This window comes from Mustela erminea, chromosome 9 (genome assembly GCF_009829155.1).
Source record: "Mustela erminea isolate mMusErm1 chromosome 9, mMusErm1.Pri, whole genome shotgun sequence".
Classification (NCBI taxonomy): Eukaryota; Metazoa; Chordata; class Mammalia; order Carnivora; family Mustelidae; genus Mustela; species Mustela erminea.
The window spans coordinates 55,574,059-55,592,234 of record NC_045622.1 but is presented as its reverse complement, the minus strand read 5'-3'; the positions used below and the strand labels follow the sequence as shown (position 1 = coordinate 55,592,234).

Sequence of the window (18,176 nt, the reverse complement as noted above, 5' to 3'; positions counted from 1 at the left end):
TTTGAGCAGGGACCCACAAGTGGCAGACCCAGAGAGACCCCCTGCTTCCTCCTCAGGGAAGAGCAGCACAGGAGCACACAGCAGGAGTCTGCTGGGTTTGGAAACTCCAAACAGGGCTGTGTGCCTGAGACAGAAATGCTTGGGTCACAAGCCAGGTGAGCATGGAGTATGGCCGGACACCAGGGAGACAGGAGGGAATCACTACTTTTCTCCGAGGGTACACTGAGGAGTGGGGCCCCCCGCTCTCGAATTGGACGGCTGGAGACTGGGTGGCTGCCATTTTTATTCCCGTTCTCCAAAGCTCTACAGAAAGCGTTCAGGGAACAAAAGCTACTAAGAGTGAACATGAGCAGATTACTTAGCCTGATCCCTGGCAAGGGTGGTGCAATTCCACCTCAGGCAAAAACATTTGAGAATCACTGTAACAGGCCCTTCCCTCAGATCATCAGCAAGAACATGTAGCCAAGACCAAGTTAACTGATCAATGAGAACAGTGGAACTCCAGAGCTAGGGGAAAGCAACACATTAGAATTCATGGCTTTTTTCCTATGATCCTTTAGTCTTGCAAAGTTAAATTTTTTTTTTTAAAGTTAAATTTTTTTAATTTAATTTTTTTCTTACTCTATTTTTTAACTTTTCCTCTTTTAACATTTTTAAACTATTTTCTTATAAATACTTTTAAAAAATCTTTTAAAATTTTCATAGTTATAGTCATATTTTATCCCTTCATTGTATTTACCCTTATGTTTTGTATACATACTTTTTTTTCTTTAAAATTTTGGGATACAATTTCTTCTAATCAAAATATACCTTAAATCTAGCACATGGCTTTGTTTTAGTCTCCAGCCTGATCACATTCTCTCCTCCTTTTTTTCTTTTTCCAACCAACTTATCTTATCAATTCCTTTTTAGAATCTTTTTATATTTTCATCTTTAGAGTCATATTCCCTCTCTTCACCATATTTACCCTTATTTTTTTTGTGTGTGTGTGTATATATATATATATATATATATATATTTTTTTTTTTCTTTCCTTGAACTTTCAGAGGTAGTTTCTTCAAAGAGATCAGAATACACCCAAAATCAAATGGGTGGCTCTGTTCTATTCACCAGTCTAATATGTATGTATGTATGTATGTATGTATGTATGTATGTATATATATATTTTTCCCCCCCTCCTTTTCCTCTCCCCCCCATTTTGGGTCTCTTCTGATTTGGTTAGGGTATATTTTTCTGGAGTCTTTGAGACCCTTGCAGTATTTTGTTTCCACATTCATCTATTCTTATCTGGATAAAATGACAAGGCAGAAAAACTCACCACAAAAAAAAAAAATAACAAGAGGCAGTACTGATGGCTAGGGACCTAATCAATACAGACATAATAATACATTAGAACTAGAGTTCAGAATGACGACTATCAAGGTGCTAGCTGGGCTTGAAAAAAGCATGGAAGATATTAGAGAATCCCTTTCTTGAGAAATAAAAGAACTAAAGCCCAACCAAGTTGAAATAAAAAAAGCTATTAATAAGGTGCAATAAAAAATGGAGGCTGTTATTCCTAGGATAAATGACGCAAAAGAGAGAATTAGTGATATAGAAGACCAAATGATGGAGAATAAAGAAGCTGAACAAAAGAGAGACAAACAACTACTGGACCACGAGGGGAGAATTCGAGAGACTAGTGACCCCATAAGATGAAGCAAAATTGGAATAACTGGGATCCCAGAAGATGAAGAAAGACAGAGAGGGGCAGAAGGTATACTGGAGCAAATGAGAGAATTTCCCTAATATGGCAAAAGGAACAAGCTTCAAAATCCAGGAGGCACAGAAAGCCCCCTCAAAATCAACAAAAATAGGTCCACACACCCTCATCTAGTCATAAAACTGACAAGTCTTAGTGACAAAGAAAATCTTGAAAGCGGCGTGGGACAAGAGGTCTGTAATATACAATGGTAGAAATATTAGATTCGCATCAGACTTATCCACAGAGACCTGGCAGGCCAGAAAGGACTGGCATGATATATTCAGAGCACTTAACGAGAAAAATATGCAGCCAAGAATACTATATCCAGCTAGGCTGTCATTGAAAATAAGGAGAGGGGTGTCTGGGTGGCTCAGCGGGTTAAAGCCTCTGCCTTCAGCTCAAGTCATGATCCCAGGCTCCTGGGATCAAGCCCCACATCGGGCTCTCTGCTTACCCGGGAGCTTGCTTTCCTCCCCTCTCTCTGCTTGCCTCTCTGCCTACTTGTGATCTCTGTCTGTCAAGTAAATGGATAAAATCTTAAAAAAAAAAAAAAAGAAAGAAAGAAAATAGAAGGAATGATAAAAAGCTCTCAGGACAAACAAACATTAAAAGAATTTGCAAACACCAGGGGCACCTGGGTGGCTCAGCAGGTTAAAGCCTCTGCCTTGGCTCAGGTCATGAGCCCAGGGTCCTGGGATTGAGCCCCGCATCGGGCTCTCTGCTTAGCAGGGAGCCTGCTTCCTCCTCTCTCTCTCTGCCTACTTGTAACCTCTATCTGTCAAATAAATAAATAAAATCTTAAAAAAAAAAAAAAAAAAAAGAATTTGCAAACACCAGACCAGCCCTACAGGAAATATTGAAAGGGGTCCTCTAGCAAAGAGAGAACTTAAAAGTAATAGACCTGAAAGGAACAGAGACAATATACAGTAAAAGTCACCTTACAGGCAATACAATGGCACTAAATTTATATCTTTCAATAGTTATCCTGAATGTAGAGGCTAAATGCCCTAATCAAAGTCACAGGGTATCAGAATGGATAAAAAAACAAGACCCATCGATATGCTGTCTACAAGAAACTCATTTTAGACCCAAAGACACCTCTAGATTTAAAGTGAGGGGATGGAAAACAATTTACCATGGTAATGGACATCAAAAGAAAGTTGGGGTGGCAATCCTTATATCAGACAAATTAGATTTTAAGCCAAAGAGTATAATAAGAGATGAGGAAGGACATTATATCATACTTAAATGGTCTGTCCAATAAGAAGTTCTAACAATTTTAAGTATCTATGCCCCTAACATGGGAGCAGCCAATTATATAAGGCAATTAGTAACAAAAGCAAAGAAATTCATCAACAATAATACAATAATAGTAGGGGACTTTAACAACCCCCTCACTGAAATGGACAGATCATCTAAGAAAATATCAACAAGGAAATAAAGGCTTTAAATGACACACTGGACCAGATGGACATTACAGATATATTCAGAGTATTCCATCCCAAAGCAACAGAATACACATTCTTCTCTAGTGCACATGGAACATTCTCTAGAACAGATCACATCCTGGGTCACAAATCAGGTCTCAGCCAGTACCAAAAGATTGGGATCATTCCCTGCATATTTTCAGACCACAATACTCTGAAACTAGAATTCAATCACAAGAGGAAAGTTGGAAAGAACTCAAATATATGGAGGCTAAAGAGCATCCTACTAAAGAATGAATGGGTCAACCAGGAAATTAAGGAAAAATTTAAGAAATTCATGGGAACAAATGAAAATGAAAACACAACTGTTCAAAATCTTTGGGACACAGCAAAGGAGGTCCTGAGAGGAAAGTATAGTAATACAAGCCTTTGTCAAGAAACAATGTCTCAAGTATACAACCTAAACCTACACCTAAAGGAGCTGGAGAAAGAACAACAAAGAAAGCCTAAACCCAGCAGGAGAAGAGAAATAATAAAGATGAGAGCAGAAATCAATGAAATAGAAACCAAAAGAACAGTAGAACAAATCAATGAAACTGGGAGCTGGTTCTTTGAAAGAATTAATAAGATTCATAAACCCCTGGCCAGACTTATCAAAAAGAAAAGAGAAAGGACCCAAATTATAAAATCATGAATGAAAGAGAAGAGATCACAACCAACATCAAAGAAATACAAACAATTTTAAGAACATATTATGAGCAACTATATGCCAGCAAATTGGACAATCTGGAAGAAATGGATGCACTCCTAGAGACATATAAACTACCAAAACTGAACCAGGAAGAAATAGAAAACCTGACCAGACCCATAACCAGTAAGAAATTGAAGCAGTCATCAAAAATCTCCCAACAAACGGGCCCAGGGCCAGACGGCTTCTGGACATTACAGATATATTGGGGAATATATCTGTATATATATGTTTGGAATTCTACCAAACATTTAAAGAAGAATTAATACCTATTCTCCTGAAACTGTTCCAAAAAATAGAAATGGATAGAAAACTTCCAAACTCATTTTATGAGGCAGCATTACCTTGATCCCAAAACCAGACAAAGACCCCATCAAAAAGGTGACTTACCACTATCCTTGAACACGGATGCAAAAATTCTCACCAAAAAACCAGCCAGTAGGATCCAACAGTATATTAAAGGGATGATTTACCATGACCACATGGGATTTATTCCTGGGCTGCAAGGCTGGTTCAACATCCAGATATCAATCAATGTGATACAATACATTAATAAAAGAAAGAACAAGAACTATTTGATACTCTCAATAGATGCTGAAAAAGCATTTGACAAAGTACAGCATTCATTCTTCGTCAAAACTCTTCACAGTGTAGGGATACCTCAGTATCATCAAAGCCATCTATGAAAAATCCACAGTGAATACCATTCTCAATGGGGAAAAATTGAGAGCTTTTCCCCTGAGGTCAGGAACATGGCAGGGATGTACATTATCACCACTGCTATTCAACATAGTACTAGAAGTCCACGCCTCGGCAATCAGACAATGAAAAGAAATAAAAGCCATCCAAATTTGCAAAGAAGTCGTCTCTCAGTTTTGCAGATGATATGATACTTTATGTGGGTTTTATGTGGAAAACCCAAAAGACTCCACTCCAAAAGGAATTCAGTGAATTGCCAGGATATAAAATAAACGCACAGAAATCAGTTGCATTTCTATACACCAACAGCAAGACAGAAGGAAGAGAAATTAAGGAGTCGATCCCATTTACAATTGCACCCAAAACCATAAGGTACCTAGGAATAAACCTAACAAAAGAGGCAAACAATCTGTACTCAGAAACTATAAAGTACTCATGAACAAAACTGAGGAAGACATGAAGAAATGGAAAAACGTTCCATGCTCATAGATTGGAAGAACAAATATTGTGAAAATGTCTATGCTACCTAAAGCAATCTACACATTTAATGCAATCCCTATCAAAATACTATCAATTTTTCCAAAGAAATGGAACAAATTATCCTAAAATTCATAGGGAACCAGAAAAGACCCCAAATAGCCAGAGGAATGTTGAAAAAGAAAGCCAAAGTTGGTGGCATCACAATTCCAGATTTTAAGCTCTATTACAAAGCTGTAATCAAGCCAGTATGGTACTGACAGAAAAAAGGACACAGATCAATGGAACAGAATAGAATTTGTTGTCTCTTCAACAAATGGTGTTGGGAAGATTGGATAGCCACATGCAGAAGAATGAAACTGGACCATTTCCTTATACCACACACAAAAATAGACTAAAAATGGATGAAAGACCTCCATGTGAGACAGGAATCCATCAAAATCCTTAAGGAGAATACAGGCAGTAACCTCTTTGATCTCAGCTGCAGCAACTTCTTCCTAGAAAAATCACCAAAGGCAAGGGAAGCAAGGGCAAAAATGAACTACTGGGACTTCATCAAGATCAAAAGCTTTTGCACAACAAAAAGGAAACAGTCAACAAAACCAAAAGACAACTGACAGAATGGGAGAAGATATTTGCAAGTGACATATCGATAAAGGGCTAGTATCCAAAATCTGTAAAAAAATTTATCAAACTCGGGGGGTGGGGTTATGGACATTGGGGAGGGTATGTGCTTTGGTGAGTGCTGTGAAGTGTGTAAACCTGGCGATTCACAGACCTGTACCCCTGGGGATAAAAATATATGTTTATAAAAAATAAAAAATTAAAAAAAATGCTAAAAAATTATAAAAAAGCAAAAAAAATTTATCAAACTCAACACCCAAAGAACAAATAATCCCATCATGAAATGGGCAAAAGACATGAACAGATATTTCTGCAAAGAAGACATGAAGATGGCTAACAGACACATGAAAAAGTGCTCCACATCACTCAGCATCAGGGAAATACAAGTCAAAACCACAATGAGATACCACCTCACACCAGTCAGAATGGTAAAATTAACAAGTCAGGAAACAACAGACATTGGAGAGGATGCTGAGAAGGGGGAGCTCTCCTACACTGTTGGTGGGAATGCAAACTGGTGCAGCCACTCTGGAAAACAACATGGAGGTTCCTCAAAAAGTTGAAAATAGAGCTACCCTATGACCCAGCAATCACACTACTGGGTATCTACCCTAAAGATACAAATGTAGTGATCTGGGGCACCTGGGTGGCTCAGTGGGTTAAGCCTCTGTCTTCGGCTCAGGTCATGGTCCCAGGGTCTTGGGATCGAGCCCCGCATGGGGCTCTCTGCTCAGCGGGGAGCCTGCTTCTCCCTCTCTCTCTGCCTGTCTCTCTGCCTACTTATGATCTCTCTCTATGGCAAATAAATAAATAAAAAATCTTAAAAAAAAAAAATGTAGTGATCTGAAGGGCACAAGCACCTGAATGTTTATAGCAGCAAGGTGCACAATAGCCAAACTAAGGAAAGAACCTAGACGTCGATCAACAGATGAAAGGATAAAGAAGATGTGGTATATATGTACTATGGAATACTATGCAGCCATCAAAAGAAATTAAATCTTGCCATTTGCAATGATGTGGATAGAACTAGAAGGTGTTACATTGAGCAAAATAAGTCTATCAGAGAAAGACAATTATATGATCTCTCTGATATGAAGAATTTGAGGTAGGGTGGGGAGTTGTCGGGAGAGGGAAGGGAAAAATGAAACAAGATGGGATCGGGAGGGAGACAAACCATAAGAGACTCTTAATGTCACAAGACAAACTGATTGTTTGCTGGGGTTGCTGGGGGCTGGTGGCGGGTAGGGAAAGGGTGGCTGGGTTGTAGACATTGGGGAGAGTATGGTGAGTGTTGTGAAATGTGTAAGCCTGATGATCCACAGACCTGTACCCCCGGGGCAAATAATATATGTTAATAAAAAAAATAAAAATAAAAATAAAATGTGTAATAAATTTAAATTCTCTCTTTATCCCACAAGTAACAGAGTATCAGTGATGATTTTTTTTTTAAAGATTTTATTTATTTATTTGACAGAGAGATTACAAGTAGGCAGAGAGGCAGGCAGAGAGAGAGATAGGAGGAAGCAGGCTCCCTGCTGAGCAGAGCACCCGACGCAGGGCTTGATCCTAGGACTCTGGGATCATGACCTGAGCCCAAGGCAGAGGCCTTAACTCACTGAGCCCCCCAGGTGCCCCTCAGTGATGATTTTTAAAACAGAAAGTCATGAAATGCTAATAATTCATAATATCTTTTAAATTCATCTCTTCGTTTCCAACCGCATTGCTGTCACTCTCATACACACCTCAAATAACCCAGTGGCTTCCTATCTCCTTCCAGGTATTCTCCCCTAAATTAGCTCCCTAAATCATTGCTAGACTAATGTTCCTTAACCACCAGTTTGATCATGTCATTTCTCCTCACCTGATATTCAAAGGCTTTCTGCAATATGCCAGGCTGCCTTACTGATGATGACTTTCCCACATATCTTCTCGTCAGTTCAAATTAGATCCCTTGCAGTGCACAAATTGCTTCTCTAGATGGGTCATTCTTTCTTTTACCATTTCATATCCTCTATCTCTCTAAATGCTTTTTTTTTTTTTTTTTTTTTTTTAAAGTAAGCTCTATATATACTTAATGTGAGGCTAGAACTCACAACCTTGAGATCAAGAGTCCCATGCTGTACCAACTGAGCCAGCCAGCCACCTCTAAAATTCTTAACCTTACTAAGCCTGTCTCCTCATCTATAAATGACATGTACTCTTGATTTCAGGAAACAAACTGAGGGTTGCTAGAGGTTGCGGGGAGGGATAGGGTGACTGGGTTATGGACACTGTGGAGGGTATATGCTACGGTGAGTGCTGTGAATTGTGTAAGACTGATGATTCACAGAACTGTACCCCTGAAACAAATAGTATATTACATATTAATTTTTTAAAAATTTTTAAAAGGAAAAGAAAAATGACATATATAAAATATCTGACAAGTGGTGATATGCCTACACTTAATAATCTTATTAATAGTCTTGTTCTCTAATTTCCAAAGCTGTAGATTCAATGACTTACAGGTGCCGTGTAAAATAAGCTCTCCAGGAGACTCTGGTCATACTGAGGATCATTCAGCTCACTGCTACAATCCACATCACTCCCAGGAGATAGGGAATCTGGAGGAGAGCCAAGCCCATTCCAGTACCGACCTTGGGATAATTCAGCACTGCAGAGGTAAGAAAAACAAAGCAAAAGGACATTAAAAGAAGTTTCAGTTGCACTACAGTTTTCTAATTGAAAACCTTCTAAAGTTCTAAACATTAAAGAAGATATGTTAAGCAAACGACTCACATTAGGGAGAAGACTATCTGATAAATATTTTCATATTATATTCTCCTTCCTCTGGGATGCCAACAGCTAGTATTCAAAAATAAACTACTGACCCTGATTATGATCTCATTCATTTATTTAACAAACATTTTTCTTTTCTGGGCAGCTATTATGTGCCAGGCATGGTGTTAGGTCTTGAGTGATACAGAGATGGTTAAACTAACTTGCTCTACTCTTACACTGCTTATGGTCTAGCAGGGAGGAAAAGAAGGTAAAGAATTATCTATAATTCAATGAGTTAAAAGCTCATGCTGTTTTTGTGAAGAATTCATAAATATGCCTTCTTCCATTAAGCAAAAATATGTTATTTAGGGTTAATTATGGCAAGATTAATTCCATGTGTGATATAGAAATAAGAAAAACAGATACCCCACTTACAAAAAGTTTGTGAATTTTTTTAAAAATTATTTTTATTAACATATAATGGACTATTTGCCCCAGGGGTACAAGTCTATGAATCATGGGTTTACACATTTCACAGCCCTCACCATAGCACATACCCTCCCCAATGTCCATCACCCAGCCACTCCATCCCTATTCCCCCAACCCCCAGCAACCCTGTTTGTTTTTTGAGATTAAGAGTCCCCAAAAGTTTGTAAATTGATAAGGAAAGTAAGCATACAAATACATGTATACTTCATTTTTGTCCTCCTAAAATAACTGGTACTGAATAGATACCTGTAAAGGACTTACTGAAGTCTTAATGAACATGTTATTAAAAATAAAAGCAAAATTTATTAAATGTACCAGACACTGTGCTAAGTATTTGTTATTAATTCTTTCAACTTTGCTTCCCTTTCATGCTAGTTGCTATACTTTTTCCCCTTCTTTTTTTTAAGTTTATTTAAGCAGTCTCTATACCCAACGTGGGGCTCAAACTCAAGACCCTGGGTCAAGAGTCACATGCTCTTTTAACTGAGCCAGCCAGGTGCCCCATTTCTGTCTTTAATTTCTCAAGAGAATAGCATATAGTTACTACCTTCAAATTAGATCATGTTCCTACATTTCTTGGAAGAAACAGATACTCAATAAATGTTCCTTTTCTCACTTTTTAAAATCTAAAGCAGGGTTTCTCAAATTTAGCACTACTTCAACGGTCGGTCAGATAATTCTTGGTCATTGGGAGCTATCCTGTACATTTTGTACCCCTCTAGACATTACAAAATGTGCCATGGGGCTGGGAGTAGGAGAGAACTGCCCCTCAGTTGACAACTACTGATCTACAGAAATCTCTCTCTCAAAGGTAAGAATAGCTCTCTAACTGCTACAACCCAACTAACAACTTCCCAAACACAGGGCATCTCTAGCTCCAGAGCACTGTTCCTTTTTGAAGCTTTACTTCTTGGCATTTTACATAACAATCACTTGCTATTTATAGTTCCCCCTCACTTGGTTACGTCTTTTTTCCCCTCCACTGCACACCTTTGAAGTTATCAAGATCACCACTGTTCAGTATTCAGTCCTCCCCATTTAATTTTTTTTTCAGTTAAGTTCTTTGAACTTATTCTACTGTCTACAACACATTAAAAGGCCATGCTGAGTTAAAATGGTGAGAGCAAGCATCTTTTGTTTCTTTTTTTTTTTTTTTTTAAAGATTTTATTTATTTATTTGACAGACAGAGATCACAAGTAGGCAGAGAGAGAGAGAGAGGAGGAAGCAGGCTCCCCGCCAAGCAGAGAGCCCGATGTAGGGCTCGATCCCAGGACTCTGGGATCATGACCTGAGCCGAAGGCAGAGGCTTTAACCCACTGAGCCACCCAGGCGCCCTGCATCTTTTGTTTCTAATCTTAAAGGAAAAGCTTTCAGTGTTTCATCATTAACTATGATGTTTGTTGTGGGCTAGTGATTTATGGCCTTTGTTATTACGCTGAGGTACACTGCCCCCGCCCTTTAAGATTTTATTTATTCTGGAAAGAGAGAATGAGAGATCATGGAGCCTGATCCAGAGCTTGATCTCAGAACCCTGAGGCATGACCTGAGCCCAAACTAAGAGTCAGATGCTTAACTGACTGAGCCACCAGGCGCCCAAGGTACACTGGTTCTATACCCAGTCTGTTGGGAGGTTTTTATCGTGAATGGGTACTGAATTCTATCAAATGCTTTTTCTGCATTTATTGAGAGGATCATATGACATTTATGCTTCTTTTTGTTAATACAGTGTATCACACTTACTGATTTGTGGCTGTTGAACTGTTTCTGCATCCCTGGAACAAATTCTACTTGATCATGGTATATGATCATTTTAATGTACTGTTGAGCTTATTTGCTACTTTGCTGAAGACTTTTGCATCTATGTTCATCAGGGATACTAGCCCATAATTTTCTTTTCTTGTTGCATCTTTGTCTGGCTTTAGCAGCAAGGTAATGCTGGCCTTGTGAAATGAGTTTGGATGTGTTTCCTCCTCTTCTGTGTTTTGGAAGAGATTGAGAAGGATTGATACTAGTTCTTTACATGTTCGGTAAAACTCACTAGTGGAGCCATCTAGTTTCAGACTTCAATTTGCTAGGAGATTTTTGATTACTCATTTCATCTTCTTACTAGTAATCAGTCTGCTCAGGTGTCTATTTCTGCATGATGCAGTTTTGACAGCTGTATATTTCCAGGAATTTACCAATTTCTTCTAGGTTTTCCAATTTGTTGGCATATAATTTTTCAGGGTAGTTTCTTATGATTGTACTTCTCTGATATCAGTTATAATAACTCTGATTTCATTTATAATTTTAAGTCCTCTCTTTTTGTCTTCATAAGTCTAATAGTTTATCTATTCAAAAAAACCCCAACTCTTAGTTTCATTGATCTTTTATATTCTTTGTAGTTTATTTCATTTATTTCCACTCTGATTTTTGTTCTTTCCTTCCACCAACTTTGGGCTTAGTCTGTTCTTTCTCTAAGTTCCCTGAGATATAAATTTAGTTATTTTACTTGAGATCTTTCTTATTTTTTAATAAACACACTTATGCTATTGATTTTCTTCATAGGTCTGCTTTTGCTGCATCCCGTAACTTTTGGTACATTGTGTTTCCAATTTCCTCTGTCTCAAGTTACTTTGATTTCCCTGTTGATTTCTTCTTTGACCCACTGGTTGTTCAGGAACATGTTGTTTAATTTCCATACACTTGTAAATTTTCTAGTTTTCTTTTTGCAATTGATTTTTAATTTCATACTACTGTGGTCAGAAAAAAATGCCTACTATTTTAATCTCCTTAAATGTATTAATAACTATTTTATGGCCCAGTTTATGATCACAGAGAATGTTCTATGTGTGCATGAGAAAAATATGTATTTTGCTGCTATTAGGTGGAAAGTTCTATATATGTATATCAGGTCCATCTGGTTTGTGTCTTTTAAGTCCAGGATTTCCTTACTGATATTCTGTCTGGATGATCTATCCATTGTGGGATGTGGGATTTAAAGTTCCCTGCTTTATTGTGTTGTTGTCTCTCCATTCAGATCTACTCACATTTGCTTTCTGTATTTGACTGCATCAATATTTACATTTATATCCTCTTGAGGAATTGACCAACTATCATTATATCATGACTTTCTTTACCTCTTGTTATAGTTTTTGGCTTAAAGTCTATTTGTCTGACCTAAGACCCCATACTCTCCTTTGGTTTCCACTTGCATGAAATCCCTTCATTTTGAGCTTATAAATCCTTAAAGTCTCCTGCAGGCTGCATATAGTTGGGTCTTATTTTTTTACCCATTAGTACTCTCTGTCTTTTGGTTGGAGACTTTAGTCTACCTACATTTGAAACAATTATTGATAGGCATGAACTTACTAGTATCATTTTGTTAACTGCTTCCTGGTTGATTTGTAGTTCCTTTCTTGTTCTCTTCCTTTGTGTTTTGGTGATTCACTGGAGTGGCATGTTTTAATTCCTTTATATTTTAGATATTTTACTATACACTTTTGCTCTGTGGTTACCATGAGGCTTACATATTTATAAATAACAGCCTCTTTTAGGGTGATATACCAACACACATACAAAAGTTCCCCTACCTCATTTTCAATTTTTGATGTCACAGTTTGTAGCTTTATATCATGTATCCATTAACCAGTTATTATAGTTAAATTTATTTTTAATACTTTGTCTTTTAACCTTCATATTAGATTTATAAGTGAATTAACCACCACCATTGTAGTATTACAGTATTCTCAGTTTAACTATATATTTACCTTTAGCCATGAGTTTTAGAATTTTGTATGTTTTCTTGTTACTGCTTAGCATCTTTTTATTTCAGCTTGAAGAACTTCCTTTAATGTTTTTTTGTAAGGTTAGTCTAATGGTCATTAAGTCCTTCAGTTTTTGTTTATCTGGAAAATTCCTTATCTTCCCTTCCATTCTGAAGGACAGCTTTGCCAGATACAGTATTCTTGGCTGGCAGTTTTTTTTCTTTCAGCACTTTCAAATATATAATCCCACTGCCTTCTGGTCTGCAGGTTTTTCTTCTGTTGTTCTTTCTAAAGACTTATCTATTTATCTGAGAGAGGCAGGGGAGGGGCAGAGGGAGAGAGAGAGAATCTCAAGCAGACTCCCCACTGTGTGTGGAGCCTGACACTGGGCTTGATCTCATGACCCTGAGATCATGACCTGAGCTGAAATCATGAGATGGACGTTTAACTGACTGAGCCACCCAGGCACCTCTAGTTTACAGGTTTTGTTGAAAAATCTGCTAAAAAGTCTTATGGGGTATCCCCTGCCAGTAACAAGTTGCTTTTTGCTCTCTACTTTTAAGATTCTCTCCTTTTAACCTTTGACAATTTAATTATCTTGTGCTGCAGTATGGGTCTCCTTTGATTCATCTAACTTAAAACTCTCTGGGATTCCTGATTCTGGATGTCTGTTTCTTTCCTCAGGCTAGGGAAATTTTCAGCCATTATTTCTTTGACTATTTTTGCTCCTTTCTCTCTCTCTCACCTTCTTCTTCTGGGACCCCTATAATGTGTATACTGGTCTCTTGATTTCTCGTAAGTCCCTTATGCTATCTAAACTCCTTTTCATTCTTTTTTCTTTTTGTATCTCTTGACTGAATTCCACTGCTTTGTTTTTGAGTTTGCTGATTCTTTCTTCCCACTGATCTAGTCTGCTGTTGAACCCCTCTCAAATTTTTCAGTGAGTTATTGTGTTCTTTAGCTCTATAATTAGTTTGGTACTTTTTCTTTTTAAAGATTTTATTTATTTGGGGCGCCTGGGTGGCTCAGTGGGTTAAGCCGCTGCCTTCGGCTCAGGTCATGATCTCAGGGTCCTGGGATCGAGTCCCGCATTGGGCTCTCTGCTCAGCAGGGAGCCTGCTTCCTCCTCTCTCTCTCTGCCTGCCTCTCTGCCTACTTGTGATCTCTCTCTGTCAAATAAATAAATAAAATCTTAAAAAAAAAAAGATTTTATTTATTTGACAGAGAGAGATCACAAGTAGGCAGAGAGGCAGGCAGGGGGTGGGGGGTGAAGCAGTCTCCATGCTGAGCAGAGCCTGATGCGGGGCTCAATCTCAGGACCCTGAGATCATGACCTGAGCCGAAGGCAGAGGCTTTAGCTTTAACCCACTGAGCCACCCAGGCACCCCAGTTTGGTACTCCTTATGACTGTTATTTTTAATTCTCTGTCAGGTAACTCACTTATCTCTGCTTTCCTAAGGTCTATTTCTGGATATTTATTCTGTCCTTTTGTTTGGAACATATTCTTTTGTTTCTTCATTTTCTTTGACTTTCTCTGTTGAATTCTGCATATTAGACAAAACAGTTACCTGTCTCAGTCCTGTCATAATGTCCTAACAGACAGTTCTGACCTGTTTCTATTCTTGACAGTAGGAGATAAACCTCATCAATTAGTTTGGCTCCCAAGCCCCTACCTCCTCATAAATTTTTCTGATTTCCAAGCCTCCTCCATTGTCTTTAGTAGATCCCAGTAGTTGAGGCCATGCAAAGACCCATCAGTGTCCCAAACAGGAGGATCAAAGTCAGAGCCTAGATGCACTCTGATTGGAAGCTGAACCCCAAATAGCAGCTGGGAAAGTGTGTATTATTATGAGTCACACTGGCTTTCGAATTAAGTGTTTTTGGAGCCCACACCTCTAGTGGGAGGCTTAATGTGGGGTCCAAATCCTTCACTCTTTAAGAAGTCAGGATGTAGAGGTTCCCTCTCGACTATATAGTACTATACTGGGGGTTTTAAAAAAAGTTTCATTTAGACATAATTTACATAAGATACAATTCACTCACTTAAAGTGAGTAATTCAGTTAGTTTTTTTGTATATTTACAGATATGAACAACCATCACCAGAGTCACTTTAAAACCTTAAAAAGAAACTATCCATTAGCTATTATCACTTACCCTCCCATCATACCCAGGGATAAAGAACCCACTAATCTACTTTCTTTTCTCTAGATTTGTCTATTTTGTATGTTTCATATAAATGGACTCACAAAATATGTTCTCTTTTGTGACTAGCTTCTTTCATTGACATGTTTTCAATGTTCGTCCATGCTAGAGCATGTTATCAGTAATTTATTACATTTTCTGGCCAAATAATATTAGATTTTATGAATATGTTACTTTTTTTTTCATTCATTCATCTCATGAACATTTTAACTATAATGAATGCTGCTGCTATGGAAATTCATGTACATGTTTTTGCATGGATGTAGCTTTCATTTCGCTTTGGTGTATATCTAAGAGCTGAATTGCTAGGTCATATGTTAACTCTACATATGTTAGAGTTATATGTTATATGTTAACTCTACATATAACAGTTTGAGAAAGTGGTGAACTATTTTCCGAAGTAGTATACCATTTTACACTGCTGTAAGCACGGTATGAAGGTTCCAAATTGTCCACATCCTCACCAATTTTACTACCTGATTTTTTTTTTTTTTTTTTTAACTACCTGATTATTTGATTCAAGCCATCCTGGTGCTTATGAAGTGGTATCTCACTGTGGTGATATGCGTTTCCCTGAGAACTAATGGTGCTGACATCTTTTCATGCATGTATTAGCCATTTTACTATCTTCTTGGGAAAAACTCTATTTCGATCCTTTGCCCATATTTTTAATTGAATGACTGGTCCTTTAATTATTAAGTTGTATGAATTCTTTATATACTTTAGATATAAATCCTTTATGAGATTTGCAAATATTTTCTTCCATTCTATGGTCCTTTTACTTTCTTAACAATGTCCTTTGAAGCACAAACATTTTTTATTTTAATTAACTCTAATTTATCTGGGTTTTTTTGTTGCTTGTCCTGTTGGTGTCATTTTTTTTTTTTAAAGATTTTATTTATTTGACAGATAGAGATCACAAATAGGCAGAAAAGCAGGCAGAGAAGGGGGGAGGAGCAGGCTCACTGCTGAGCAGAGAGTGCTGAGCAGAGAGCCCGATGTGGGGCTTGATCCCAGGACATTGGGATCATGACCTGAGCCAAAGGCAGAGGCTTTAACCCATTGGCGTCATTTTAAAGAATCTTTTTCTGAATCCAAGGACATAAAAATTTACCTCTATATTTCTGCTAAGAGCTATACAGTTTTAGCTCTTCCATTTAGCCATTTCATCCATTTTGAGTTTTTTGTATACGGTTTAAAATAATAATCCAACTTCATTTTTTGGCATGTAGCTGGCCAGTTGTCCCAATAGTATTTGTTGAAAAGACTATTCCTCACAAATTGGTCTTGATATCCTTGTATTAGTCAACCACAGACATAGGTTCCTCCTCCTTTCCTTACTCCCTCCATTCCTCTTCCTTCCTTCCTTCCTTCCATCATGTTCAGTTAGCCACCATACAGTATACATCATTAGTTTTTGATGTAGTGTTCAATGATTCATTAGTTGCATATAGCACCCAGTACTCTTCACTACACGTGCCCTCCTTAATACCCATCACCCGGCCACACCTACCCTCCACTCCCTTCCATTCTGTAACCCTCAGCTTGTTTCCCAGAGTCCAGAGTCTCTCGTGGTTTGTCTGACATAGGTTTATTTATAAGCTCATTTCTATTCCATTAATTTATATGTCTGACCTTATATCAGTACCAAATGGACCTGTTATTTCTTTGTACTAAGTTTTAAAATAAGGAAGTGTGAATGGCACCTGGGTGGTGCAGTCAGTTAAGCATTCGACTCTTGGTTTTGGCTCCGTTTGGGATCTCAGGGTAGTGAGATTAAGCCACGCGTCTGGCTCCTTATTTAATGTGGAGTCTGCTTAAGACCATCTTATCTTCTGTCCCTCCCCCCATAAATAAAAAAATCTTTAAAAATAAAGGAAGTGTGAATCCCCCTAATTTTCTCTTTTTTGAGACTGTTTGGGCTATTCTGGGTCCCTTGCAATTTCACAGGAATTTTAGAATCAGTTTATTAATTTCTACAAAGAAGTCAGCTACAATACTGATAGGGATTGCACTGAATCATGAATTTGGGATTTTTATACTTATTTAGATCTTTTAAAATTTCTTTTATTTTTATTTTTTATTTTCAGCATTTAACAGTATTCATTATTTTTGTACCACACCCAGTGCTCCATGCAATCCGTGCCCTCTATAATACCCACCACCTGGTACCCCGACCTCCCACCCCCCACCCCTTCAAAACCCTCAGATTGTTTTTCAGAGTCCATAATCTCTCATGGTTCACCTCCCCTTCCAATTTCCCCCAACTCCCTTTCCCCTACCTCCCCATGTCCTCCATGCTATTTGTTATGCTCCACAAATAAGTGAAACCATACGATAATTGACTCTCTCTGCTTGACTTATTTCACTCAGCATAATCTCTTTTAATAATAATGTCTTGTAGCTGCAGAGTTTATGTTTTACACTTCTTTTGTTAAATTTTTCCTAAGTGTTCTTATTACTGCTATTATAAATGGAATTTTTTCTTAATTTCATTTTTGGATTGCTCATTGCAAGTATATAGAAATACAATTGATTTTTGTGTATTGATCTCATATCCTGCAATCTTCCAGAATTTATTAGTTCTATTTTTTTTTAGTGGATTTTTTAGGATTTTCTACATACCAGATCATGTCATCTGTGAATATAGTTGTTCTTCCTTCCCAATTTGGATGCCTCTTATTTTTTTTTCTTTCTAATTACATAGGCAACATAGGCTATATAAGAGACATACTAAGACCCTGAATTAACTTGTGTTTGCTTAAAATCTGAGGTTTTTAAAAAATTTATTTATTTGAAAGAGAGAGCGTTGGAGGGAGAGCAGAGGGAGAGAGAGATAAAGAATGTCAAGCAGACTCCCTGATGTGATGGAGCCCAACACGGGGCTCGATCTCAAAATCCTGAGATGGTTCCTTGAGCTGAAACCAAGAGTTGGGCACTTAATCAATTAAGCCTCCCAGAAGCCCCTAAAATCTCAGTTTTTAAAATTATACCCTAATAATGGTGATGAAGATAAAGTTGGGAGGTAAGAATGGAAAGGTGGGCTGGAGACCATTCTGTAAGTGAAGCTAAGAATAAAAGGCTAAAGACTAGATTTTTACTTAGTAGGTAATAAATAGTGATTTTTATTTAGTATGCAATGAGTAACCAAGGGAATGACTTGGCTACTCCACGGAAGTATGGCTTTCAGAAGATAAATCTGTTAACCAATATACACAATGAATTGAAGGAAGAATTTAAAAAGGAGAAAGATAGTTAAAA

At 37.7% G+C, this 18,176-nt stretch overlaps 1 protein-coding gene across 10 annotated transcripts in view; it reads right to left on the bottom strand.

Moving 5' to 3' along the window:
• C2CD3 (C2 domain containing 3 centriole elongation regulator) overlaps nucleotides 1-18,176 on the bottom strand; it is a 146,818-nt gene that overhangs the window by 97,780 nt on the left and 30,862 nt on the right. For all 10 annotated transcript variants that reach the window (XM_032358935.1, XM_032358937.1, XM_032358931.1 and 7 more), the window contains exon 8: nucleotides 8,222-8,369. In XM_032358935.1, the coding sequence (XP_032214826.1) occupies nucleotides 8,222-8,369 (148 nt within the window). The remainder of the gene's footprint in view (nucleotides 1-8,221; nucleotides 8,370-18,176) is intronic.